This window comes from Mustela lutreola, chromosome 5, assembly GCF_030435805.1.
Source record: "Mustela lutreola isolate mMusLut2 chromosome 5, mMusLut2.pri, whole genome shotgun sequence".
Taxonomy (NCBI): Eukaryota; Metazoa; Chordata; class Mammalia; order Carnivora; family Mustelidae; genus Mustela; species Mustela lutreola.
Genome location: NC_081294.1, coordinates 63176112 through 63202374, shown reverse-complemented (window position 1 = coordinate 63202374; position 26263 = coordinate 63176112). Strand labels below are relative to the sequence as shown.

The 26263-nt window shown below is 47.4% G+C and overlaps 1 protein-coding gene across 1 annotated transcript in view; it reads right to left on the bottom strand.

The window, feature by feature from the left end:
- Positions 1-188: 188 nt before the first annotated feature.
- NSG2 (neuronal vesicle trafficking associated 2) overlaps positions 189-26263 on the bottom strand; it is a 52538-nt gene continuing 26463 nt past the window's right edge. The window contains exons 4-5 of the mRNA XM_059174335.1: positions 4140-4250; positions 189-2041 (exon numbers count right to left, since the gene is read on the bottom strand). Coding sequence (XP_059030318.1) covers positions 1850-2041; positions 4140-4250 — 303 coding nt within the window. The 3' untranslated portion in view covers positions 189-1849. The remainder of the gene's footprint in view (positions 2042-4139; positions 4251-26263) is intronic.

Below are 26263 nucleotides of genomic sequence, written 5' to 3'. Positions count from 1 at the left end.
TGGCCTTGTGGCCAGGTGTATCATTTCTGGGACCACCTGCCTGAAGATGGAGGTCCCCCCACAGCCCACTTCCAGCCACAGCCTCACAAGACACTCTGCCCCCAGAGCCCACTCTCACCTCGGGGACAGATTTCTGACCCCGGCAGCTTCCCACCAAGCTCACTGAGCAAAAGGTGAGGAAGGTTGCAAAGGAAGGTCAAGAATTTCGGACACATCTATCTTTATTTGTTTCCTGTCAGAAAAGTTCAAGAATTACACCAAAAAATACTTAGCCTCTGCTACCTACTGACAAAAATACACCACAAAATTATAAAGCGCTCAGCGGTTTTGCTAGGGACAATTTGTTATTCCGCTTCGGATGACAAATGAATTTACAGGTGACTCGAGGTGATGGGGTGGGAGGAGGAAAGTCAGATGATAGCATTTGGCAAGATAGTTTGAGCTATGCTAGTCTTATTACCCAGCTGTTGTGTACAATGATTGCGGCAACATAGCAAGCCAGGAGAGAATGTCTTGTTATCCGGGCTGTCGGGCTTCATGGGGAAACAGTACTACATCTCAAATAACCAACTCTCCCAGCCAGTTCTGTCCATGCAAGCCTGGAGCCACATCTCGCCGGGCGGGGGGGGGGGGGCTCCCAGAAACCTTTGCCGAAGAACCATGTGGGAGTGACTGTTGCGGGGGAGGTGGCATCCCACCACAGCGAGAGGCCTGGTTAATGCCAGACGCTGCTCCCTAGTCAGCTTCTAGAACTAGATCAGGGACTTTGGGTGCTTGTCGGACGGCTGTCAGTCCAACAGGTGGGCAAAAGACGGTCACATTTTTCAGCTTCCTTTATGGGTGACTTGGCATTGTTGCAGATCCAGTCTTAAAGTCTCCCTAGCTGTTACCTGAGGTTCCCGGCTATGACCCTTATCACTACTCCTCCAATGGCTATTAGCACTTTGGGAAACACCAAGCAAACAAGACTTTTAAAATGTGGTGCCTGTGCTTGGCCACATGCAATACGCCTGTCCCGTGCCTTGCTTTGTCCTGCGGCCTCTTCTTCCTTCTCCCCCATCCTACCCTGCTGTCTCTTAAACATAGGCAGTACCCGGTGTTGATCTAGCCACGCAAGAGAAAGACTGAGAAAGTCTGCCTGCTGCTCAGCGTTTGACTGCACCTGTTCCTCCCCAGGCCGCAGGGGCTGGCCCAAGCCCCAGCTCAGATTCCCGTATGGTGATCTGGGCTGGCTTAGCAAAATGCACCCATGGTGGGTGCTCTTGACTTTAGGTTTTGTGAATCCCAGACCTAACAATGCCGAGATCAGCCCTCTTCTCCAACGAGACCAGTCCAGACTGCCTGTCTTCCCCTCCTGCAGAGCCGAGGCTAACCACATAGCCCCAGCCTGCATCACTCACATTTCCTGTACCTTCCAAACCCCCCACGGAGGCTACAGCTTCTCAGCGAAGCAGCCCAGAGTCTGTGCTCTTCACGGCCCACCAACATCTTCCCAATGCAGCCAGTTTAGTCCTTCTTTGTTCATTTTGTTTCCTTTTCTGTTTTTAAATTTTCCTAACAAGTAATAAGCAGTGGCTTCGAAAATATCTTACATGGGAACAGTCAACACGAAACATGCCTTTGTACATAATCCTGACTTGGGGACGAATCAACAATACCAAAGGACGAAAAGAAATATCAATTCAGACAACTCCAGTGCACGATAATTTCGGTGAGATCCCCCCCACCCACCCCGGCCCCGCCCCCGCCCCCATATCCCAGGAGTACAGTGGTGTCTTGTAACTGGAGCTTGGCTTAGCCATCAGGGGACCCCCCCGCTGAGCCCCCCATTCTGGCTGGGGGTGGGCCTCTAATGGCCCTGGGTCTTGGGCGGCTTGGGCTCATGGATGACAGCAGCCGCCGACAGCCACGGCCCGATGGCCCGAGCGGTGCTCTGCTTGGCCACACTGTAGTGGCTGATGACCGTGTAGAAGCGGCTTCTGGAGTTGGGGTCCTGGGATGAGTAGTAAGCATCCAGGGAGGCCGGGATGCAGCGCTTGTGCTGAGGATGAGAGAGACAGAGTCAGGGGGAGCTCAGCGGACTGCTTCCAACCCACCCTGCCCCATGGCCACTTCGTCTAGGGGCTTCAGCCACAAGAGGCTCTGAACCAGAGGGTAGGGGATGTCACCTGGCCTGGGCCTGGCCCTCGGCGCTCTTTCCCCAACATCATCACCATCACCACCTCAAAGCTGCTGCCTGCTCAAAACCAGAAAAAATAAACCCGAGGCTAGACTGGTGGTTGCTAGAGGTGGGGGGTGTGGGGGTGAAGATGGTGGAAGTGGTTAAAAGGCACAGACTTCCAGAGGTAAAATAAATAAGCTCTGGGGATGTCATGGACAATGGTGACTGTAGTTAAGAACACTGTATTGTATATTTAAACATTGCTAAGAGAGTTGATCTTAAGAATTCTTATCATAAGAAAAAAAATTTTTTTTGTAACCATGTGGTGATGGATGTTACCTAGACTAGATTTAAACATATATGCAAATAATCAAATCATCACATTGATTCTTGAAACTAACATGTTATATGTCAATTATCCCTCCATTTACAAAAAAGAAAGAAACCTGAGGTTGATACTAATCCACGGTCCTCTGCTCAGTGAGTATGAGGCTGTAGAGGGCACTCCTGACCCCCCATCCCTCCCATCCCCCCAGACCTCTTGATCCAGCTCATTCATCTCCAGCTGCTTCTCTGCGTCATTGCGGCAGCCTCTGGCTGTTTTTGTTTTAGGGTTTTTTGTTGTTTTTTTTCATTTGTAACTCCTCAGATCAAAATCTTTGGTTCCCAACAAACATTGATAGAATTGTCTATATGCGTTATCCTACAACATACATCAAATGGTCACAAAATAACAAGAATATTATGACCGACAGATTGTTGAATCAACTTTCAGATTCCTCTTTCTATATCCTTAGAATATATTCTACTGTGGGTGAACTGTCAATGCACTCTGCTCATTTGGAATATTTATTTTCTTTGTACGTCGACATCCCCAAATTGATACAGAGCTAGGTTCTTTGTCAAGCTTGTTTTTAATTTTCAGGAATGACTTGTGGTTATTTACTTTTTAGATATGCCAGGCATTTACAGATACCAAGGACAAATGGATAGCGAGAGGTCTCCAGAGAAGCCCTGCTCTTCTTCCCCATCTCCCCTACTCTTTTCCTTCCTCCCCCACCCCCACTGAGTATCAATTTTCCTAGTTTTTTCATTGATCCTTCTAGAATTTTTCCTGAAAATAGAAACAAATATCCCTCCCCCTCCGAGCCCTTTCCTCACACAAAGGCAGCGGTTTTTTCCTCTTCATTATTAACCTGGAGGATAATCCAGGCCTGGTTCTAGAGACCTTCCTCACCCATTTTCACAGCTGCCCAGAAATCCCTTGTGTGAACACATCATCATCCATTCAGCTGTCCCCTCTTGAGAGTTGTTGCTTCTTTGAGAACCTCAGCTTTTAACTACCAGGAATGGAGTCTGAGGAAGCCACATACAGAACTGAAGGATGCGTGTTTCCAAGACACAACAGCCCCCATTTGACTCCCTCACTTGACAATGTAATGTGCTGATTTGGAAAACTCTCTTATCCAAACGTTCTTCCCCTGTTTCCTCATATGCTAAATGGGGGCAATAAAACCTTTTTTTCAGAATGCGTGTACAGCTTGGTTGAGATAATGTTTATGAAAATATCTAGAAAAGGCTGTGACTTTTAATAGGTGCTCAGTAAATGAACCACTCCTGCCACAGGAACTGGGAATCGGACATCAAACCAGGAAGACAGGTGCCAAGGCAGAGCTTTCTGGCTGGACCAGCCCCTCTCGGGTGGAAGCGAGCTCTCCCAGACTGCTGACCTCCAGCCTGAAGCAGGACCCCCTCCTACTCCAGACTGTGGAGAGCAACATCTGGGAAGAAGAACTTTACTGCCTACTGGAAAGAAACGAAATCCTTCATGAAACCGCTTGCCAGACACATACCACATTCTCAATAGTCCACAGGGAGGTTGCCCGAGTTTGGAGGCCAGTGAAAAGAAGACGTTGATAAACCCTCTAATTGAGGTTGGTGGTCACCTGGGGCCACTCACCTGCCAGAAGCCCCTTACCTTATAGACAAATCCCTCTGGGCAGCTGTGGTCATAGGTGAAGGCTTTGTAAACCACCAGGAACACGATGCAGGCGAGGAAAGCAAGGGCCAGGCTGACGAGAATGGTGACCTAGGAGGGAAACAACGCTGACAGTCATTCAGCCTCGGCCCTACCTGTCTTCAGCCCGGCACACAGGCAGCCTTCAAATCCTGGAGCTGGTGGGCCACACGGTGTGTCAGAAAGAGCAGCAGCAGCCTGCGGCCCGAAGACTGTCTCTGCCTCACTCTGTCACTTATTCATGGTATGACCTGGAACAAACCACCTGTACTCTTTGGGCCTCAGTTTCCCTCTTCTACTAGATTCTTTCTGAGCCTCCTTCTTGGCCCCAAGGTGTGATTTCCCCCCTCATTTACTTTTCCTGGTTTGCTTTTCACGTTTTCTGTTAAGTGTGTTTGTGCTCAGGTGCACAGCCTGAAGCAGGGGGGTGAAGGAATGTGTTCGGGGGGCATCACTAATCCACCTGTCACTTCTGGTGCTTCTGCCCTCCATCACCACTGCCCTCCTCAGCACTACTGGAGTCCAACCTCAGATACACCTGCCCCTTTCACCTCCACTGGGACATGCAGTAGGCACCTTAGAAACATCAACTGAACTAATCCCCTGCTCCTCACCGTCCCACATCTGTTCCGCCTACATTTTCCTCCAAGTCCACCTTTATAGTCACTCAGGCCAAACATCTTGGAGTCATCCTTTTAAAAAAAAAAAAAAAATTTTGTTTATTTGAGAGAGGGAGAGAGAGCGGGCTGGAGTAGGGGGAGAGGAAGACAGAGAGGGAGAAGCAGGCTCCCTGCTGAGCAAGGACCTGATGCAGAACTCGACCCCAGGACCCTGGGATCATGACCTGAGTGGAAGGTAGAGGCTTAACCTTCTGAGCGACCCAGGCACCCCTTGAAAGTCATCCTCAACTCTTTTTCCCATATTCTACATCCAGGTCTCCACAGAAGCTATGGCTTCTGTCTTTGAAAATATCCCAGAGTCTGATGGCTTCTGACCTCCTGGTTGTCTCCAGCCCGGCCGAGTCACCGGCACCTCTCACCTGCGGTCCCCAAGCAGCTTCTGACTAGCAACCTTCTTGCCCTCTATGATGTGGTGCCTGCAGCAACCAGGGAGGTCCTTTCAACATCTAAGTCAGGGCATGTCTCTTGCCTGCTCAGAAGCATCTAATGGTCCCCAAATTGCTCACAGTGAAAGCCCAGCTCCTAACCATTACCTGCGAGCAAACTTTAAAAAAATAATACAAGACTCAATAGACAGGATTCACCAGAAAGGAGTAGATGGTTAATTTCAAAGGCGTGTCCAGGCTTGCACCGGCCCCATCCCACTCCCCGTGTACTAAGAGGTAGGGTAATCCCCATAGCGTGGGGCACCTAGTGTTACATGCAGATTTTTTTTTCATGCTATTTTTGAAAAGCAGGTAGCTGTTTGAGACAGTTGGCCCAGAAACATGGCAGAATTCTCCTCGTGGAGAGGAGGTTTCTTTTGTTTCAGAAGAAAAATAAAATCAACCTTGGGTGTCCACATCCCATCTCCTTCCCACCCCAGGTTGTGGTTTATAAGGACCAGAAAACACGGAAGTTTATGTTGCTCCAAATGAACAGAGTTGTTTGCTGGCAGCTTTAAATACTGGGTGGGAGGCATTTGAAAAGGACAAGAAGAAGATGGAAATGGGTGGTGTCCATCCAAACGTGATGGGCAGACCCCCTCCATTAGAAATACCTTGTGCCATGGGTATGAAGTTTTAGGACAGGCTGCTATTATGATAGAAGAAAATATATATTTGGGTCTTGTTCCCAATTCCTGGCACAGAGCTCCTAAAACCCTTATAATTTCCTAAATAATAGGAGCACTAGAAGCATCTTTTGCTCTAATATTTGGGTTTTGTGCCCGGTTCTTGAAATAGCCCAGATCCATAAAGACGAAAGAAGCGTTTTTTATTATTCATAAGGAGCCCCTTCCAACCATACTTGAGTTTACGTTAATAATGTGACTTTTGGAAAGCCTCTAAGGAGGGGGGCCAGTCGCAGGGGCTGGGAGGCCAGTCATGGGATTAGAGGGTTGGAGCTTTCCACCCCACCCCCGCACCCACAGGGAGGGGAGAGATTGAGTTCAATCACTAATGGCCAGTGATTTCATCAATCATGCCTATGTAATCAAGCCTCCATAAAAATCTTAACTGAAGGGATTTAGAGAATTTCCAGATTGGTGAACAAGAACATGTCCATATGCCAGGAGTGTGGCTTACCTCATTATGCTACACGGGGACAGAAGCCCCAGTGCCCAGGACCCGTCCACACTTCTCCCTGCGTATCCCCTCAGGGTGCTATTCATTTGTATCCTTTGTAATAAATCAGTAAGACTAGTAAAGCACTTTCCTGAGTTCTATGAGCTGTTCTAGCAAACTATTAAAACTGAGGGGGAGGGGCAGGAATCGCCAGTGACTGGCCAGTTGGTCAGGAGCACAGATGCAGCCGGGACTTGCGACTGGCATCTGAATTGGGGCAGCCTGTGGGACGGACCCCTTCCCTGTGAGGTGTGAGCTAGCTCCAGCAGCTAGTGTCAGGGGTGAGCTAAATTATAGAACATCTAGTCACCGTCCATTGAGAATTGGAGAATTACCTGATGCAGGGAAAACCTTGCACGTTTGATATCGTAAGTATTGTGGAAGGATGGAGAAAAAGCAGTTTTTCCTTTCAGATGGCGACACGCAAAATTCACATCTAAACTCCTGTCAGCACAGTGGGCTGTCCGCCCCCTTCATTTGCACACCAAATCCTCGGCTGCAGTCTGTTGCACACGCACCAGCCTCCTGCCCAAGATTGGGGTGCGGGTAGGGTGGGGTGAGACAGTGCAGAGACGGGACTGGAATCACCCAGGTAGGATGTGGAGAGAGTTGGAGATGTCAGTGGAGGCCGGAAGCTGGAGCAGGAAATGACCCACATATGCCTACACTCCCTTAGGAACTGAAGACAGTATTTGATTAGTACAGGAAAGGGGACCACCATAGCCCACAGGCTAATGCTAAGGACCTAGGAATACCAGTCAGTAGATGTTTGGAGTATAGATGTAAAGAATTGTAAATGCCCAGATTTCCCCATAACAAAGGGCAGAAACAATACAAATGTCCATGGACTAATAAATGAGTCAACACACTGTCCAGCCATATAATAGAATATTATTTATCTGTGAAAAGGAACGAAGTACTAGTAGATACTACAAAGGCCGATGGACCCTGCAAAAACGCTAAGTGGGAGACGCCAGACATAGAAGGCCACATATTCTATGACTCCATTTATAGAAACATCCAGAATAGGTCAGTTCTTAGAGAGAATGCAGAGTGGTAGTTGCCAGGGGCTGGGAGTAAGGGGAAAGAGAATAGAGTCTCCTTTTGGGGCAAGGGCAATGTTCTGGAACTAGGTAGAAGTGGTACTTGCACAATGTTGTGAATGCAATAAATGGCACTCAAGTTTTCACTTCAGTTAATTTGATATGTGAATATTATCTGCATTTTTTTAAAAATGCCCAGAACCCAGGTTGATACTTTCCATCAAAAGGACCTTGAAGTCCTGCTGGCATGCCCTCCCCAGAGCCGTGATTAGGACCGAGACACAGACACACTTACAGGTGCAGCCGCAGACAAAGGATGGCTGCAGAACTCGCATGCGCCAAGGAGAGAACAGAGACCCGCAGCCCCCAGTCTGCCACTACAGCCAGCCTCGCACAGGGTCCAGGGAAGCCCCCCAGAAAGCTCCCATTCTAATGTGATCGGACGAAGCAGAGACCCAGTCTCTGGGCTGACCCAGCATGGGCGTCCCCGGGAAAGCAGCGGTTGGTGAAGAGGAGGCGGCCCTGGGAGCCAGGGCAGGGCCCCGTACACCTGTCCATGGGACACATTCCCTTTAGGGAGCAGTGGAGGGGGGGGGGGGTTCCCTTCCTAACAGCTCTGAGTTAAGCCCTGTTGAGCCCCCACTGAGGAGGGGTAGGGTCTGATCCACCTCAGTGCTCCCAGAGCTTGATAGGTAAGCCCAGTAAATGCTTCTGGAACAAAGAAAGGGAGAGAGGGAGGGAAGGAGACAGGGAGGGAGGGAAGATTCTGTAGGATTCAATGCTGATGCCAAGATTGCTATTGCCCAGTGGATTCTCATTTACTAGGTCAGGGATGGTAGGTCCGGGGCCTGGGCAGTCTTATGAACTCTCTGGGTGATTGTAACATCCAACAAAAGACAAGGACCTCTACTCAAGGATGACTAGGCGTGAGTGGTTCTCAAGCTGGCTACACATTCTTAGAGTCACCTGGACAGCATTTTAAACAATCCTAGTGCTCTGGACCTGCCCCAGACCCACTGCAGTAGAACCTCCAATGGTAGGGTACAAGCCCCAAGGTGGCTGTCATATGCCCACAGGGTTGAGAAGACTGTGACACATAGACGGTGGGCAGGGTGCCCTGTACCATTGGCAGAGACCAGAGTCCGATGCTGAGAAGGGTGCTGGGAGTGCAGCCACTGAGGGATTTTGCTGAGCCAAGCTAAAGAGACCAGGAACGAGGCCGAGCAGAGGCCATTTCAAGGGAAGGAGGCTTTGTCTCCCTGTCCTGAATCTTGATGACTTCTGCAGCTAGAGGCCAGTCATTCCCTAAGACCCCGTGGAGGTCAGAGAATACAGGGCTGTGAGTCAAGCCCAGGCCCTCCCTGGAGCCTCACGGCCTATAGGGTGAGGGGGAGCTGGACAGATGGATATGTGTACATGCTCACCAGGGATAACACCATGACTGAGGGCATCAGCTCAGGGGACTGCTGGGCCTAAGGTCAGTAGGGGACCACAGAAGGTCTCCTGGGGGAGGTAATGTTGGAAGTGACTTCGGGGAAGAAAACAGAATAGGGAAGGAAGAAGGTTCTGGGCAGAGAAGTCGTGTCTACCGTGGACAGGAAGCTGGGGCTGTTCTGGAAACATCATCTGGTTTGAGATGGCTGGCCCAGAGGGTATGAGTGAGGGAGAGAGAGGTCTGGGGAAATGGGCAGGTGGCAAGGAAAGACCAGGCTACAACTTGGACTTTATCTCCAGGGAAACAGGGAGCCCCTGAAGGTTTTAAGGAGGGAAGTGATAGGATACAAACTCTGTATTGAAGAGATGTCTTGGATGCAAGGTGGAGGCAGATTTGCAGGGGCATGGCTGGAGGGAGAGAGGCCAGTGGGGAGGCTGAGGCACCAGGGCGTGCCCCAAATGCAGAGGCTGGACATGGGGCCATGAGGGTGGAAGGGGTGCATGGTTTGAGAAGCGCCTAGGAGGTGAGCAGGGTGATGTGAGAGGGGAGGAGCAAGGAGCTGACCCTGGGGACGACGGGGGACTTTTGGGCTGGTCTGGATTCTAGTGCACAGCTTTGGTTGTTGGAAGGGTCCCCAGAGAGGACCCCAGCGAGAAGCTCCCACTTCCCCCAAAGAGCGCCTTACATGGGGAAGCTTGGCTGCACATCCATAATGACAGACTCAGTTTGCATAACCTCAGAGAGGTCCTACGACCCTCGGCTTCTCTTCCTGATGTAACAACATGGTCCTGTGCTAGGTTCGGGTTTCCTGAGAGGTGCAGTCCTCCCTGCTAGGGATGGTCCCCGCTCCCCGTCTCCTGGCGCCTCCTACCCCCCAACACGTTCATCCGCGCAACCACTCAGCACGGACTGATGGAGAGCCTATCACGAGCCAGATGCTGCCTGACAGTCGTCACCTCAGGACCTTATGGCAGAAATAATTCTAAAGAAATAATTCTAAACTAAGCCCCATGTGGGATCTGGAATGGCACATAGCAGGGATAGGGTGGTCCGGGGAGCCCCACATAAGAAAACTCTGGCCAGAGCCATCCAGGATGAGGCACCAGCCCAGAGACCCACTAAGGGAGTAGCTGGGTCCTAGGGGGTCTGGAAGGAGCAGGGGAGCTGAGACTGGGGACAAGGGGAGAGAATAGTGAGACAAGATGCCATAGGGCTTTGAGACCAAGGTCACCTTTGTCCTGCTCAGGAGAGCGACTTCCCACAACATCGATCCCATATTTCAGGTAATGTCCTGCTCAGCCTGGCCTGTCTCTGCCACCTCCAGCCATGCAGGCTGCCATTCCCTGGCTCGCATGGTCCCCTCCAGACACGCGCAGCCCACTGAGCCCTCCTGCACTCGTGCATCTCAACCTGGAATTCCCATGTGTCCTCCCTCATCACAGAGAATGGTCCTCAGCCTTCTGGTCCAGCCTGCTATGCCTTCCCTGCCCGGCCCTGTACCAGGACCTGCGCTGGCCACCTGAAGGCATTCCTTCTGTTGTGGTGACCTCTTCATACCCCTGAACCCTCCCTTCCCCAGGGAGTGCCTTGGGCAGCGAGGGTTTCTCATCACCTACTCCATGCCCGGCACCATGACTGCCACAGAGGCGCATGTACTCCCAAAGCCCCAACCCCTCTGGAAGACTGCCATTTTTCTCAACATATGTTCCTCTTATGCCCCCTTTCCTCTCTCAGTGAACTCTTAGACATGCTTCAAAACCCAGCTCACAGCATGTTGCCTTCCCTGGCGAGGCTTCCCTTGCCTACTGTGCTCTCATCACACTTTCTTTCCTCCACCACTTAGCACTTGGCCCCATACCAGGATTCTTCATCCTGTCATGTGTGTCATGGGACAGGGGCCGTATCTCGTTTGCCTCTGTGGTCCCAGCTTCTGCTCCTGGGCTGGCACTGGGTAGAGGGGATGCTAATGCAAATTGCACACTCCCTGCTCCTCACCCTCTTTCTCCTCTTTGGCACAAAGCACTACCAGTAGCGAATTTTCAGGGCCCTTCATAACGGTTTCACTGCCTTGCAGGTTAACTGGATAAAATCACTGCATAAAGTCATCGGAGAAGTTCGTCTGGCGCTGGAAGAATTATTAGTTGCCTCTGGACTGAACTCCTGGTCTGTCTCCTGTGGCCATCAAAGATGAGAGCTTCTCTCTGATGGCTGGGAGGACTGGGCCCCGCCATTCTGGGCACTGCCCATGAAGTTCTGCGCAGCAGTGGTGACCCCATTCCAAAAGGGCACTCAGCCTGCGTCTGCCTCCGATGAGCTGTGTGACTTTGGGCAGGATGCTTCCCCTCTCTGAGCCCATTTCCTTATCTGTTAAATGGGGGCAAAACTCCCACCCTACAGGACTGCTGTGAGGATTCATTGAGATATTGTCTGCGAAAGTGCCCGGTGTTGTCCTGGTGCGTGGGCTCAGCCAAAAGTAGCCGTCATTTACTGACTGTTCCGGAACGTACAGAGTACTGTGTCCAGCACATTTTACGTATCATCTTTTTTAAATCTTTCATGGGAAACCTGCAAACCCAGTTATGACCTCCATTTTACAGCTATGCAAACAAAAGTGTAGAGACACCGAGTAGCCTGCCCAAGGCTTCCTGGTAATCGAGGCAGCAGAGCTTGAGGGAAACTTTGGAATATCTGATTCCAAAGTTCTCCACGCTGACCACTACCTTAAGCAGAATTTTGGTAAACATTTCCCTGTGCTGCTGCTGCCTTTGCTTGCAATAATGCAATGAAAGAAGACAATCTGTACTATTAACTTATTCAAGGGGCTATGTCACCTGGATGTGGAAATCCCAGGAGTTAGGAAGACAGAGGAGAAGAACAAAAGCTTCCCACTGTCTGCCGAGCAGAGACACTGATCTAGGACCCTCATTATGGCAAGAAATGTGAATTTCATTCACATTCGTGTACTGCAGCCTCGCGGCATCACAGTGCCCAGGAAACCAGCCTTTTTATGAAGAATGCAAACCCTGGAAACCTCAAAGCAATCGAACCACTCGCATCGGGGAAATTAAACTTTGTGGGAAGATAAAAACAGAGCTACCCAACAGACATTCATCTTTTGTATGTGACAGCTGGAACCTCCAGAGACAGAATTAGGCCACCGGGTGCCTTGCTCCTGGCTCGGTCCCAAAGATCCTGACAATAGGGCTTGAGTGGCAAGTGCAAGGGGACGGCAAATTCTCCATAAACCCTGCCTCAATGACATCCTGCATTTGCTGGCCCTGGCCCTAGCACCAAGCATTTAATAGAGTAGAGCTTTCGAGCCAGAATGTCTAGAACGAAAACCCAGCTCCATCACTAACTTGCTATGTGACCTGGTGAGCTGCTTGGCCTTTGGAATCCCTGACCTATCTCTAAAATGAGGGAGACACGGATGGCTACTAAGACAGAACGTGACAATGCATGAAGCCTTCAGGCTAGGCCCCGCCCATGGTAATGACCTTAGTTGGCACCTATGGAGCACATTCATGGGTCACATCACTTCATGTCCTTGAAATTCCGTGTGGAAGGTACTAACCATGTGCCCATTTTACAGATGGCCATGACTTGACATGTATGAAGGCCGAGTGATAATTTAAGCTCAGGTCTAACTCAGAAATACAGCTGCCTCACCATATGTTACCCTGCTGATAGATCTATAGCTGTGTTAGAGTTTATTTTTATCCAGAGTGCGCTGCACCATTATAATAAGAACAACATTGGAAATCCAAGAGGAAAACACCCATTACAATCCTGCCATCGTCTCGAGTCTGTTTTTACACACTTTCTATTTATTCTTATCCATGTGCATCCCCGCATAAATTCTGATTCCTTCCGCTTCTTCCCATTTTACCCATTCGTGGCCCATCCAGCTCTCTACGATCACAGAGGAAGTATCCCCACATACCAAGTCTGGCCCCTCTCAGCCCCGGACAGACCTCCACTTTACCATCTGCCAATGGCTCAGAGTCATTACACTGATGTACACAAAAATGTCACGAGGTGCAACTAAGATGAATAATGCAAAAGGCCAAAGTGCCACATAAAGGTGAAAGTGCTGAACTATTACTGCTCATGGCCATCGCTGTTATTTTTATAATTGTGCATCCTCAGAGCTGAGTTTGGTCCAGCTGTTTCTGCAGCACGAGGACCATCGGCTATTAGACTGTGTTGCCATCTCCAGTGACCTGTGCTCCTGGACGGACAGCCCCTCAGGAGCAGCGCTGTCTAACTTTGGGCTTCCAAGGGCCTGAGGGTCCCACCAGTGATTCTTACTAATGACACAGAAAGGGGGATAATGGGGATAAACTTTTCTCTGGCTTCTCCTGCCTTCCCCTCCCCGTCCATCTCCCTGTCATCTCTGCTGGCCTCCAAAGGGATATTCTTAAATTATTCCCCAGCACACTTCGTGGGAGCACCTGTAGGTCCCATCTCGGCCCATGGCAGGGCTGACCTCATGCCCAGACACAGTGTGACGATGATTTTGAGCATCAGGATCGTCTGAGGACACTGAGCTGATGTAGGGGCCCAGAACTTAGGGTCCTTCAGACTTCTCTGACACCCAGAAACCAGCATTTCCACATAAGTCCAACAAACTATAATTAGATCAAGGCAAAGACCAAAACTCTTTGCCTGGCCTCCAAGAGAAGAGAGCAAGGAGCTCACATCCTTGACTGACAGATACTCGGCACTTTACAAATATTAGCTGACTCAGTCCTATCCAGTATCCCAGAAAGTGGGTATGGCTGCTATTCCTGCTTTCTAGACAATGAACCTGAAGGTTGCAGGTAGGTACTGGGTAAGTTTCCAGAGTTTTCCAGCCCATCAGTAGTGAAGCAAGACCTAGAAGCCAGATCTGTTTGGATCCAAAACACATTGTCTTTCCTTAGCACTGTACTGTCTTCATCATCTGGCCTCTGCTCACCTGTCCCAGGAACCCTCTGCTGACCTTGCCCCAGAAACCCTCACTCACACACACAGACCCACACACACACACTCACACAGACCAACATACTGACACATGTAGACACACACACATAGACACACATGGAAACCTATGCACCAACACACAGACATACAAAGACACACACACACACACACACACACACACACACAGAGTCCCTTTCTCTCTCATTAGTTCCTGAAAGTTTTAGGCTTCCTGCTACTGACATGCCTTTCCACTGCCTTCCCCCTGGACATACAGGAAACTTTCCTAGACCTTTCCCTCAGGAGTGAGGCCACTCTGAAGCCTCCAGGTGCTGGGTTCTAGGCATGGTCACTTAGCACTCTGTGTTGTCACAACTGCTTGCCCCATCAGCCTACCCCACTAGACCAGGAACTTTCCAGGGGCAGGGGCCATGCCTCTGTGACCTGCCTTAGTTCTTGTCCTGGTCCTGCCACAGAGAACACAGGAGGGATCTGTGAAGGACTCACACCCATTTGCTTCAGCTACACCTGGAGCCGGCCCAAGCAGAGTAGGGCAGGTCTCGTCCAGCCAGGGGGTCCTCCATGCACCTCATAGCCACAGTCGGAGACACACAGCCATCTCCCGGCATCCCAGCCAACCCTTGTCTAGACTCAGCCTGCAGCCCCATCTCCATGGAGACGCTGGCCCTGCAGCCCAAATAGCAGTTCCATTAGCTACTTTCATTCCTCAATCCCCTTTCTTGGCAGAAGAGTCGATTTTAAAAGAGAGAAAGAGAGAAAGAGAGAATCGGGTCAGCAAAATTGGTTTGGTCAGCAAAATTGGTTTGGAACTCACCCTTCATGTTCCAATGCATGGCACCCCTAGGAATGCCAGTGGGGATTCAGAGGCAGATAAGCCACCCCACGTCTTCTTATAAACCTTGCAAGGGTGAGAAACCAGGCCTACCAATGCCACAGTGGCCCCATAGCAGAGGGTCCTGGGACAGGAAGCAGCTGTGTTTGGGGGAGGCGTCATTTCAGCTCCTCTCCTCAATTTGCTGCCTTTGTCCAGGAGAAGGAAGGAATCTGTACCCGCATCTTCTACCTCCTCTCCCCTCCCGCCCCACACAGACTCATAGACACACAGACATGTGCGCCTCCCCACCTGGAGGAGTCTTGGGAAAGAGATGCCCAAAAAAGAGTCAAAGCCCCAAGTCTGAGACCTCTACCTCTGGAAGGTCTACTTGCAAGGCAGGCACTTGGCTGGTGCCTGGGAACTGGCTCATTCCAGAACCAGTAAGAGTAGGCTCACTGTGCCTATCCTACACAGAGAGCATGGGTGATGCTGACCACCTGACTTCCTTCTGGGAGTCTGGAATATAGGTACATGCAGGGGACGGGGTGCCTACATGACTAGCTTCCAGTAAGAACCCTGGGATTTGCCTGGTAGACGCCATTCACAAACGAGTCACAACTCGTTGCTGGAGGAGCTACATCCAGCGTGACTCCATGAGCAGAGGAGACTGGAAGTCTGTGCTTTACTGGATCCTTTCTCCTTTGCTTACTGTGCCTTGTCTCCTTTTCACTGTAATTAAGCATAGTGCTGAGTACAGCTCTATACTGGGTCCTGGGATTCCTGCTTGTGAATCATCAGCCTGGGGATGGTCTCAGAGACTTCCAGTACAGCTCCCCTCACTGTCCCCTTTTCTGGTTCTCCTAAAGGAGAAGCACTGTGGACCTCATTTCTCAGAGCTTGGCAGGAATGCCCATGCTTTACTATGGACCCCTTAAAGACAGGCACCGGGTTCCAGGCTCCTGCCTCTCCAGCTCAAGCCCCCTGAATATTGCTTCTTTACTTCTTGCCTCGTGGATCAGGATGGGGTAAAGGTCTTCTTCTTCCTGACCAGGAGGAGCCTGTGCCATCTCTTTTTGAGTATATACCTCCTCTCCTTGTGGCCTCTTGACCCAGGTCATCACTGGGTGAGCCTGACCCTAGGATTTGACCTTGGGATTTGGGAACAAACACACTCTCTCCTATCTTCCAGCTTTCGTGTTCCTCCCTCTGGTGGTGGCGATTGTGCTTTGGATGGCCCTTTTCTCAAAACGCAGTACAAGCTCCCTCCTTGGGGTGAGGGTGCACAGGCCATGATGAGAAGCCAGAGACTGTCCGAGACCTCCCACCCATAGCCTCAAGCCCACTTTGCTCACAGAAGAAGCTGTCTCTCAGGATGTCGGCTCACTCCAGGGGTACTTTGCCTCCTTCCCTACAGACGTCCTTGGCAGGGAGCCTCAGAAGAAAAGAGTGGAAGGATTCTGGCACTGAAATATTTGTCTTCCCAGCTCTCGGTGAAGTACACATGTGGGTACGTAAGCTGACTCCACAGTCACATGGCCCAGTCAGGATGCTCCCCAGTTTCACATTTAGGTCACACCTAGGAGCTGAGTCCATCCTCGAGACCCAAATATTCCCAAGTCAGCCAAGGAGGTTTTAGTGTGGCCTCAGGAGGAACACTTTATCATCAGTCTATTCCGTCCTGATAAAGAGGGAGAAAGGCAGTGGTGGTCCCATTTAGATTTCCCAGGCCTCAGCTTTCTCATCTGGAAATTGGGATCATAATAACTACTTCGAAGCACAAGGGTGAGGATAAAATGAGATCACTGTGCAGAAATACTGAGCCCAACGCCTGGGCTCAAAATAAAGATGTGTCCAGGTTTAAAATCTGATTTCCTTTGACTGTCCCACAGTTCCATGCTTTGAATGATTTTTTTTTTCCCCATGCCATACAAACCGCATTCATTGAATATTAATGGATTCATTCTCCTATTTTAGATTCCTTGAACTCAAGGACATACCTGTGAATGAGAGATTTTCAGAATGACCAAAACAAAGACCCCTGATGTCTTCATGGGTCTGTTCGGCCTAATCAGAAGGAAAAGAATTGTTTGGGTTTTATGAACTATCCAGACAAGACTGAAGACAGCCATCACTAGTGTCCCCATCACTAGTAGTAGGGGCCACCCAGAGGCCCGTGCAGACTCAAAACAGACATCCCTCTTCACTTCCAGCTCCTCCCCCTGCTTTCTGCATGGCTTTGGGTAAGTTCTATGGCATCTCTAAGCCTCAGGTTCTCTGCCTAAAGATGGGAGTGATTCCCTAGCTCCCAGGAGCACTTAAAGGTACCATGCGATCATACAGATCATCAGCCCAGCTTTGCTCTGGAGCAGTGCATGTTCAGTGGAGAGCAGAACAATTTCTGTCATAGTACCTCTGGGGTAGAAATGCTAACCCTGGTGGGACAGGAGAGGTCTGGAGAATAAGCGCGTGTTTTGTTCACTCCCATGCTCTGTTTAATTCCTTCACTGGAGTCAGTTCCTGGAGAGGGAGTTGGCTGTGCTTCAGGGCCGTGCTTCCACATCCAAGATGATTTCATTGGAAAGATTTAAGATGGGCAGTAAGAGTATTTAAATACAGTTGGCTGTTTTGACTTTATTTCTTCTTGATAACTTTTTAAAATCAACCCTATATTGTAGGTCTTCTCAGTTTTCCTGTTTTATAAATGAGGAACGTAAGACCCGAAGAAGGTAAGTCGCTTGCCTAGTTAAACTCAAATAATGAATTAAGAAGCAGAATTTGAACCAAGGTTGACCCCAGAGGCTTGTGTACCTTCCACTCACACTACTTCCTCTGGAGTGGCCGCTAGTAGAGTGGAAGACAAAGGTTCTCTCCATCCCTAAACCAAAAAGATGGAATTATTACATTGTTAGATCAGCTCCCTGTGGAAGCCCCCAAAAACCCATTAAAGAAGCCTATTCTCTAGGGCCCCAAATGAATCCCGCTCAGTAAATTGCCTTTTGAAAGAAAAAGGAAACCTCTGTGGCCCCAAACTTTATATGAACAATGATTCGACACTCTGTTTCGGAACCCAGGAAGGGGAATTCCCCCACAGAAGGAAGAATGTGCCCAAGTGTCGACCCAGCTCAAGCCAGGAATTCATTAATAACTGTGGGAGGCTTGAAAAAGAAAAAGCACAATTTAAATTGGAACATTCCAAAGCAGTAGCTTATTTCTCAATGTAATTTGCTGTTGGCATAATCCTCAGAAAGAAGAAATGAGGGTCTGACGGCCCAGCTTCTGTGGGAGACAAATCTCTGGCCTCCCAAAGTATTTTGCGTTTCAGAAGTTCAAACCATGGTTTGTTTTGGACCAGAGTATGTTAAGACGGTGATGTTTTTATAGGATGGAGAGGCTGAGGCCCTACTTCACAAGGTTGTGTCTTTCTAAGCTGATAAATACAAATGTAGAAGAGAGACATAAACAAATGCAACTTGATCTAAACGATGTATCCAGGGGCAGGGAGTCAACGTTTCCTAGTCTCCCACTAGGTGTGAGCACAGAACCGACAAGCAACATAAATGTGGGAAGAGGGCAAGGGCACTGGAGGGAGCACATCCCACCAGGGACAGCAGCTGCTCGGCCCCAGGAAAGTGGCATAGGACAGGAAGGAGGGCCTATCACAGCTGATCTTCTGCTTTTTCAAGAAAACACAGAGGTCCTGAACTTGAAGTGAAATTTCCCAGTGTTCAAATTGGGGGCAGCAGACACAAAACTGTTTTCTTTTATTATGCCTTTTAAATGTGCCCTTATAAAATTAGTCTTTTAAATCTTATTTTACAGGAAATAAGGTTTCAAAAAGTCACTGGTTCAGGGTCAGATAGCAGCAAAGGTTGAAAACAGGGCTTGCTCCCAATTAGTCCTATGAAGGAAAAGACTGATTACTGCACAGGACAGGTGGGGGGGATTCAAGGGGTCCGGAGCATGTGTCCACAAAACCTCTCCAGAGAGGCCCAGCACCTTCTACCCCAGGGAAGGAAGGGAATTTGCAAGTGTGGATAAGAAGGACCTAACATTTATCAAGCCTCTGCTGTGAGCCAGGCACAGGATTTTGCACCCGTTGCTTGATCGAGTCCACACAACTGTTTGATGAAGTTGTTATTGTCCCTGTCTTACTGAGGTCAAGCTAGGGCACTTCCCAGCGTCCCACAGCAAGGCTAGGTCAAGGCCTTCTAACATTTGCTCAGCACACCTGGGCCTTTTTCCTGCTTGGGCTGCTGAACAAGGGGAGCCCTGGAGCTTTTCCTGCAACCTTGTCACTCACCTGCATTTTGTAAGTATGGTCCAGACAAGGAGACCCTCGCAAATCTTGCCAGGGCTCTTGGGCACCCGGGGAAGCTCAGTAAATTAAGATGTCACACAAACCTTGCTGCTTCCACAAGGAGTGATTGCAGCTACAAATCTGTCCCAACATGCAGGCAAATGGGCTTTGGGCGGATAGGACACGATGTTGATCTACTGCTGCCGTGATCACGATTTTAATTTATTATGAAGAAAACAAAAGGCTTCCAAAGGATCAGGGTGCAAGGGACATAGCAATTCAGTTTTGGCTCTGCAGGGACTGGGATGCAGGGGTTTAAAAAGGGAGCAGTGGGAGGCAGGAGAAGGAGCCAGGCTCTGACACCAGACTGGCCTGGGATTTAGTCTCTGCTCCACCATTTTCTGGCTGTGTGACCTTAAGCAAGTAGTGCCACCTCTCTGAGCCTCTATCTCCTATCTGCAAAAATGGAAAATCATGACACTACCTACCAGACACATTGGAAGGACTCCCAAAGACACTGGATGTAAAGTGCCCAGCAATGTTGGATATCATTACTGTCATTATTACTGAAATACATTCCTTAAGCAGTCGCCTACAGAGCCAAGTGCTTGACTTCCTGTCACTGAAATAGCCAACGCTTAGCTGAACCTCTTAATTTCATCAAAATGGTCTGGTGAGTCAGAGCCTTAATTAACTTTTGCACGGTGTTCTCGGGGTAGGAATCAGACCCTTGCATTTCGCCCACTCTCCCTGACACCAAATAATGGAAACGCATGTCCCTTAAAAATTGCTCTGACTCTACAAAGGCAAGCAAATCACCCAGCAGATACACAAGGTTGAGCGCACAGCCAGCCTGCAGGGCTGCAGAAAGACCTCTCTATAGAACACTAAAGCAAGGGCTTGGAGCCTAAAGAAATTATCCTCCCACTGCTGAGTTCGCTAAGGAGATTGCAATCTGGGCCCCTGTTTGTGGCTTATCCAATGGCGACCCCGGCCCGACTCCTCCCAGCAGTCCTGGTTGGAGGAGTCGGGCATCGTGACCCAGAGTGAAGGGCCAGTGTCATTTCCTCAATGCAGTTCTTTGCCGGACTGCAGAAAACCAAAGTGTTGGGAGTGAGGTTTAGGTCAAGGCAGCTTCCTAGACACGGAAATCAAGCAGGGCAGAAGATATAGAGTGTGGGATGTTCACAGTGACAGGTTCCATGGCTAAGCAAACCGGTTGGATATTGGTCCTGTGCTGTCTGTTCCTCGAGGGTCTCCAGCCTCAAGGATTCATCTTGGCAGCCCTTGTACCGGGCCAGGGCTTCACTGCAGTAGGTGTTCAATAAAATCTGTGCTGAGTAAATAAAGGCACCTTACTAGTTTCATTCGTCTGATTTTTATTACACCCTCCCCATCTTTTTCCAGAAATGATTTAGGGCAATTTCTGAGTTACATGATTTAGTAATCACTACTATTCACTGAATGTTCCCAATGTGCCAAGTTCTGCTTTGAGGACATTATCTGGTTTCTCCAGATAATGTTGCGTCTTCACACAACAGTCCTCTGTGCTAGGGATTACGATGATTATCTGCATTTCACAGATGAGGAAAATAGTAATGAAGTAAGTGGAAGAAACAAAGATGGGCATAAATTGGAAGCAGGTGTTGTAACAGTGCCTGTACTCAGAGCAGGGGGCAAAAATGGGCTCAGTGTTTACTAGAGCCTGACAAAAGAAAGGAACTGGATCTGTTAGAACATTCAGAGTCCAGACGATAGATAGGAAGGAAGGGGGGGAGGGAGGAAGGCAGGAGGGGGAAAGAAGGAAGGAAGGAGGGGAAGACAGAACGGAGAAAGACAAGAAAACTGACTGCTCCGAAGATACACAAATGGCTCCTATCTGACTTGTGTGGCCTTGGACAAGTCACCTCTCTCTCACCCTCTGTTTTGTCCTCTGTACAAAGGGAGTGATTACAGTGATGTCCCCATCACAGGGCAGTTAGGAAGGTCCAGGATATGATAAAGACAGCAAGCCCAGTGCCTGGAACCCAGAAGACACTCTGTCAATATTCACCCTCCTGTCTCTTCACTGACCTTTTCGCCCCATCCACTTATTGAAGGAGGTATCTTGGAGCGTAGGCGTTTAACTGTAAAATCATTGGCAAGGCTGCCCAGCCGGCTCATTATTACTTAAAAAGAAGAAAGGAGCTATGCAAGGCATCTCGGGGCTTTTCAAGCAAGCCTGCATCTGAATTTCATGAGCAGTGGGTGGCTGAATGGTTTGGTGAGTTCCAGCCTGGGCCCTGCTTGAAATCCACGTTAAATGAAAGGTGCCTCCGACTCCCCATTATAGTGCTGTGCCCTGGAGGCTCAGGAAAGTCACGCATTTCCGTCATCTCCTGCATCCGAGAAATGCAATTGATTTTCCTGGCCTCATTTTCGTGTTTTAAAGAACTATTTCCCCAGGGCTCCTCTGAGAACTGAAACGGAGAAAACCTCATTCATATTTTACTATGTAACCCAAAGACTAATCACACACCTGACAACAGATACTGGCAGAACACCCAGTCCACAGCAGACCCAGGGCCAGGCACATGGGACGCAGAGATGACAGACACCTGGTCTCCACCCTCAGGAGAGCCCCTTAGAAGACAAGCTGTGATGAAGACCGCACCAGGCAAGAGGGTTCTTGAGCCAGCCTGGAAGGATGTGGGGAAAGGTGATGCGGGCAGAGAGAACAGCCAGTGCAGAGATATGGGGGTGTGGACGGTACGTGATGGTGAACAAGGAAGCTTGAAAGGTAAACAAGCTCAAGAAGGAGCCCAGTGTCAGACTAGAGTTTACTGGGAGAACCAGAGAGCTAACCTATGTTTACTCTCCAGTGTTTACTGATGTGGTTCCATTCAAGCACTAAATATTACTCTGGCATTTTGGATGGAAATTGAATTGGAGGTAGTAAAATTGGGAGGTAGGAAGACCAGTCAAGGACTCTAAAAATAATCTAGACCTGAACACATATTCCATGAGTACCTTCTTCATAGTCTAGTACTGAGCAGGGTATTTGGGGAAATACCAAAATAAGGAGATAAATTCAGGTTTACTGGGTGTCCATTGCATTTTGACACTACCAATGTTTTCCCATCCATGTATCACCAAACAAGTTTGGTATCTCCATTTTACAGGTTTGATTTAAAAAAAAAAAAAAAAAAAGCTTAGCTCAGAGAAGTAAAGAGAGGTAACACCAGGAGCTCTACCTGTGGACAATCAGCATGGCCCTGCTCGGAAGACCCGAGTCAGAGACGGAAGACAGCACGCTCCAGCCCAAGAAGAGGAAAGACAATTTGCCGTGTGATGGAGTGAGCTGTTGCCAAAAATAATTCTTGTATGCCTAAAGGGGAAACTGTAAATACAGAGCCCTGAGCTCTATTAATATTCAATGATAAATGATGTTGCTTTAAAATCAAATAAATGCACAGAAATGGAGGTTTCAGTTGGATGCTGGGAATATTAGATCGTGCGCCAAGTCTGGTACCTCCATGAATCACCCACACCACCTACCCCAAGGCCTGGGTCATGGTGTCTATTCTGTAAATATTTATTGACTGAATGGGGCCACTTAGAGAAATATTGCTGAAGGGAATTACAATCAAGAGAATGACAATGAACGCATTTCAAAAGGTAAGATAAGCTTTCAAGGCTTTAGAGAGGAAGCTGGGTACAAATGAAATTTGCTTATTAGTTCTTCACATATATACTGATAACTACCCACACCCTCCCAATAACACTAAGCCAGATGAATTTATGTGTTCATTCTTAGGGGAAAAAAAAAAACTGAAAGAAACGGTATTTCTCTATTCCTTGAAATTTTCTAGAGCATCGAGAAAGAAAAAGGCATATACATTTTCTTTACAAAGGCACATAATAGTACCACACTGACAAAGACAGCATACACACAAAATTACTCAACACAAATTCACAAAATGACTAAAGCAAAATTTCCAAAGAATATATTATCAAATAGAATCCAGTAGTACACCATGACCAAACATGAACATGTACGAATGGCTATATAGTTAAAAATCTACTCATATAATTTTTCATAATGCCAGGTCAAAGAAGACAAACCATACATGCAGAAAAGACATTTAGGGAGAAAAAAAAAACCATCAAAATGTAAGTGACAAAGGCACACGTGGGTGGCACAGTTGGTTAAGTGTCTGACTCTTGGTTTCAGCTCAGGCCATGATCTCAGAGTTGTGAGACTGAGCCTCATATCAGGCTCTGCACTCAGTGGGGAGTCTTCTTAAGACTCTTTCTCCCTCTCTCTCTCTCTGTGCCTCCTCCATCTCTCTAAAATAAAATTTTTTTAAAGTGTAAATGGCCAAATGTTAGAAATAGCAGACTTGAAAGTATTGAGCCATGCAATTAGACAAGAAAATGACATTAGGAGTCTAAAAACAATCTTCAAAGAAGTAACACAAGAGAACTAAATATCAGAAAGGGGAACAATATCAGCATTATTGACAGATGATATTGGCATATATATTGATATATGATATTGATATTGGCATAGATATGCCAATATCATCTGTACAGAACCCAAAGGATTATATATGTACAGAACCCAAAGGATTATTTTTTCAAAAAATTATTAAAAATAGTAAGATACGTTAGTAACTAAGTAGTGACAAGTAAAGGTATAAAATTCAAAACCATTTTTGTTAAGTGTAAATAATGACCAGTTATAAAATATAATGGAAGAAAAGGTCCCTCTTACAAATATCAACAAAAAATAGGTAAATATTTTGGAATAAATTTAATAAGAACTATAAAGATGATTTTAAAGTTCAACTAGAACCTCTAAAAAAGACTTCAGCAGATGCAAAGTTAAATTTGTGTCTACATAGACTCTGTATTTTAAAGATGAAGCTTCTCCTCAAATTAATATATGAATTCTTATAACCCAAATGAAAAAGTAGCATGAGTTTTTAGAACCTAAAAAATATATTTATCTGGAAAAGCACACATCCTAGAATGGGTAAGGGGTTTCTGAAAAGTCGAAGGATTAAGAAAAGAACAATTTACACAGATTATAAGATGTATTATAAAAGTTTGTAGTTAAGAGGGGCCTGGGTGGCTCAGTTGGTTAAGCATCTGACTCTTGATTTCAACTCAGGTCTTGATCTCAGGGTTGTGAGTTCAAGCCCCACATGGAGCTCCATGCTGGGTGTGAAGCCTACTTAAAAATAATAAATAAATAATAATAAATAACAAAATCATGTAATTGTGACAATTTGGTATTGTCTCAATTTTTTACATCAAATAATTGTCAGATCAAAGAAACAATCTTTGAAGATTGTTTTTAGACTCCTGATGTCAGAAATAAACTCAAATACAAATGGGAATGCACTATCTAAAAATGGGGGTATGTCAAGTCAGAGAGTGGAAGGATTAACTAATGAATGTGGAAAAAATGGCAAATTGCCATTTACAAAGAAAGTTGGATTCCTACCTTACTCACAGTAATTTGCACTTACTTACAGTGCAAATTTCAAATGGACCAAAATTTTAATATAGAAAATAAAATCATAAAAGTACTAGAAGAAAACATGAGTTTAGGGTGGGAGAAGGCCTTGATTTTTATAGAGTTAAATGTATCAATATTTTCATTTATGCCTTCTGGAGTTGGTGATTAATCTAAGTTAAAGCAAATGTAGGAAATCCCGCAAGCTTAAAAAAGAAGTTACACCATAAACAAAACCAAAAGGCAAAAGACAACTAAGAAAGCACCAAATAAATGAGAATGACTAAGTTCTTAGTTTTGGGAAGAGGCCACACAAATCTGTAGGAAGGAAAAGCAAGTGGTCCAACCAAATAGGGTAAGGAAGCAAAGGTCACACAGTCAACTGCTACACAGAAAGGGGCTCCATCTCACTGATAATGAAAGACATACACACTTAAACAAAGAAGAGGTGGCATTTTCTCTATATCCAATTGGTAAAGCTTTTAAAGACTGTTAAAACTAGCAATGTGGGGAAGAACACACTTGTAGCCATGATGGAGGAAGTATAGATTGGTTGGAAAAATTTTGGTAGATAATTTGGTCCAATCTATTAAAAATTGAAGATTCACAGGCTCTTTGGCAAAGCTTATAAGATGAAAATTCTCATAGCCTACAAATATACTTGTAAAATATATGAAAGATGGATGGGAGTGTGTGTGTGCTCGTGTGTGTGTGTGTGTGTGTGTGTGTGTGTGTGTAGATACACACACAAGGAAGTTCACTGCAGCAGGGTTTTTAATGACAAACGACTGAAAGTTAGAATAATAAGAGACTGATTGAGTAAGATTATGAAAACCCTCATTCTACAGTCATTAACGAGAACACAAAAGATCTCAATGTACTGATATAGAAGGATCTCTAAGCTATATTATTAAGAGAAAAAAGCAAGGTACAGAAGAATATATATGAAATGGTCCCATCTGAGAAAACAAAAAGGATATCAAATGTATACATGCGTATATAATTCTATATATGCTGACGTGTAGAAAATGTCTCTAGAAGGGAACATAAACTCTCCTGGGCCATCCAATGGAGCTTTCTGCAATGATGGAAACATACTGTAAATCTGAGCTATCCACTATGGTAGTCACTGGACTCCTGTGGCTGTTGAGCACTCAAAATGCAGCTTGTGTGACTGAGGAATTAAATTTTGAATTTTATTTCATTTTGATAAATTTAAATGAGTATAGCCACATCTGGCTAGAGGCTTCTAATTTGGACAGCATAGACATCGATGATGGGTTTTTGAGGTGAGAAGGATTACGAAAAGAGAGAAATGGAGACATTCCTCAGTTTATGCCTTTCTATACTGTGGGAATTTTGCACATGTAAATGTGTTACTCTTGCTTAAAAAGAAAACTTACTGACCACCCATGGTTTTCAAAACCCCATGATTAATAGCTCTAGGTGATGCAGAACTCAGCCAAGGGTGTCATCTGTCTCCAAGAGCCCAGGCTTTCACAGGGCCATGGAAAATCCCAAGTAAGGGAATACCTGCACAAAGGAGGTCAAGTTGACAAACTCTGTCCAGTGAGGAAGATCCCAGAGGAAACGGTCAGTTCCACAACTGACAACAGGGAAGAGAGGACGGGCTACCAGGACTGGCTTCATCCAGGAGGTGATGTTTAAGCCAGACCAATGAGATGAACAGGTGTGCACTAGACCATGGGGGAGAGAAAAGTATCCA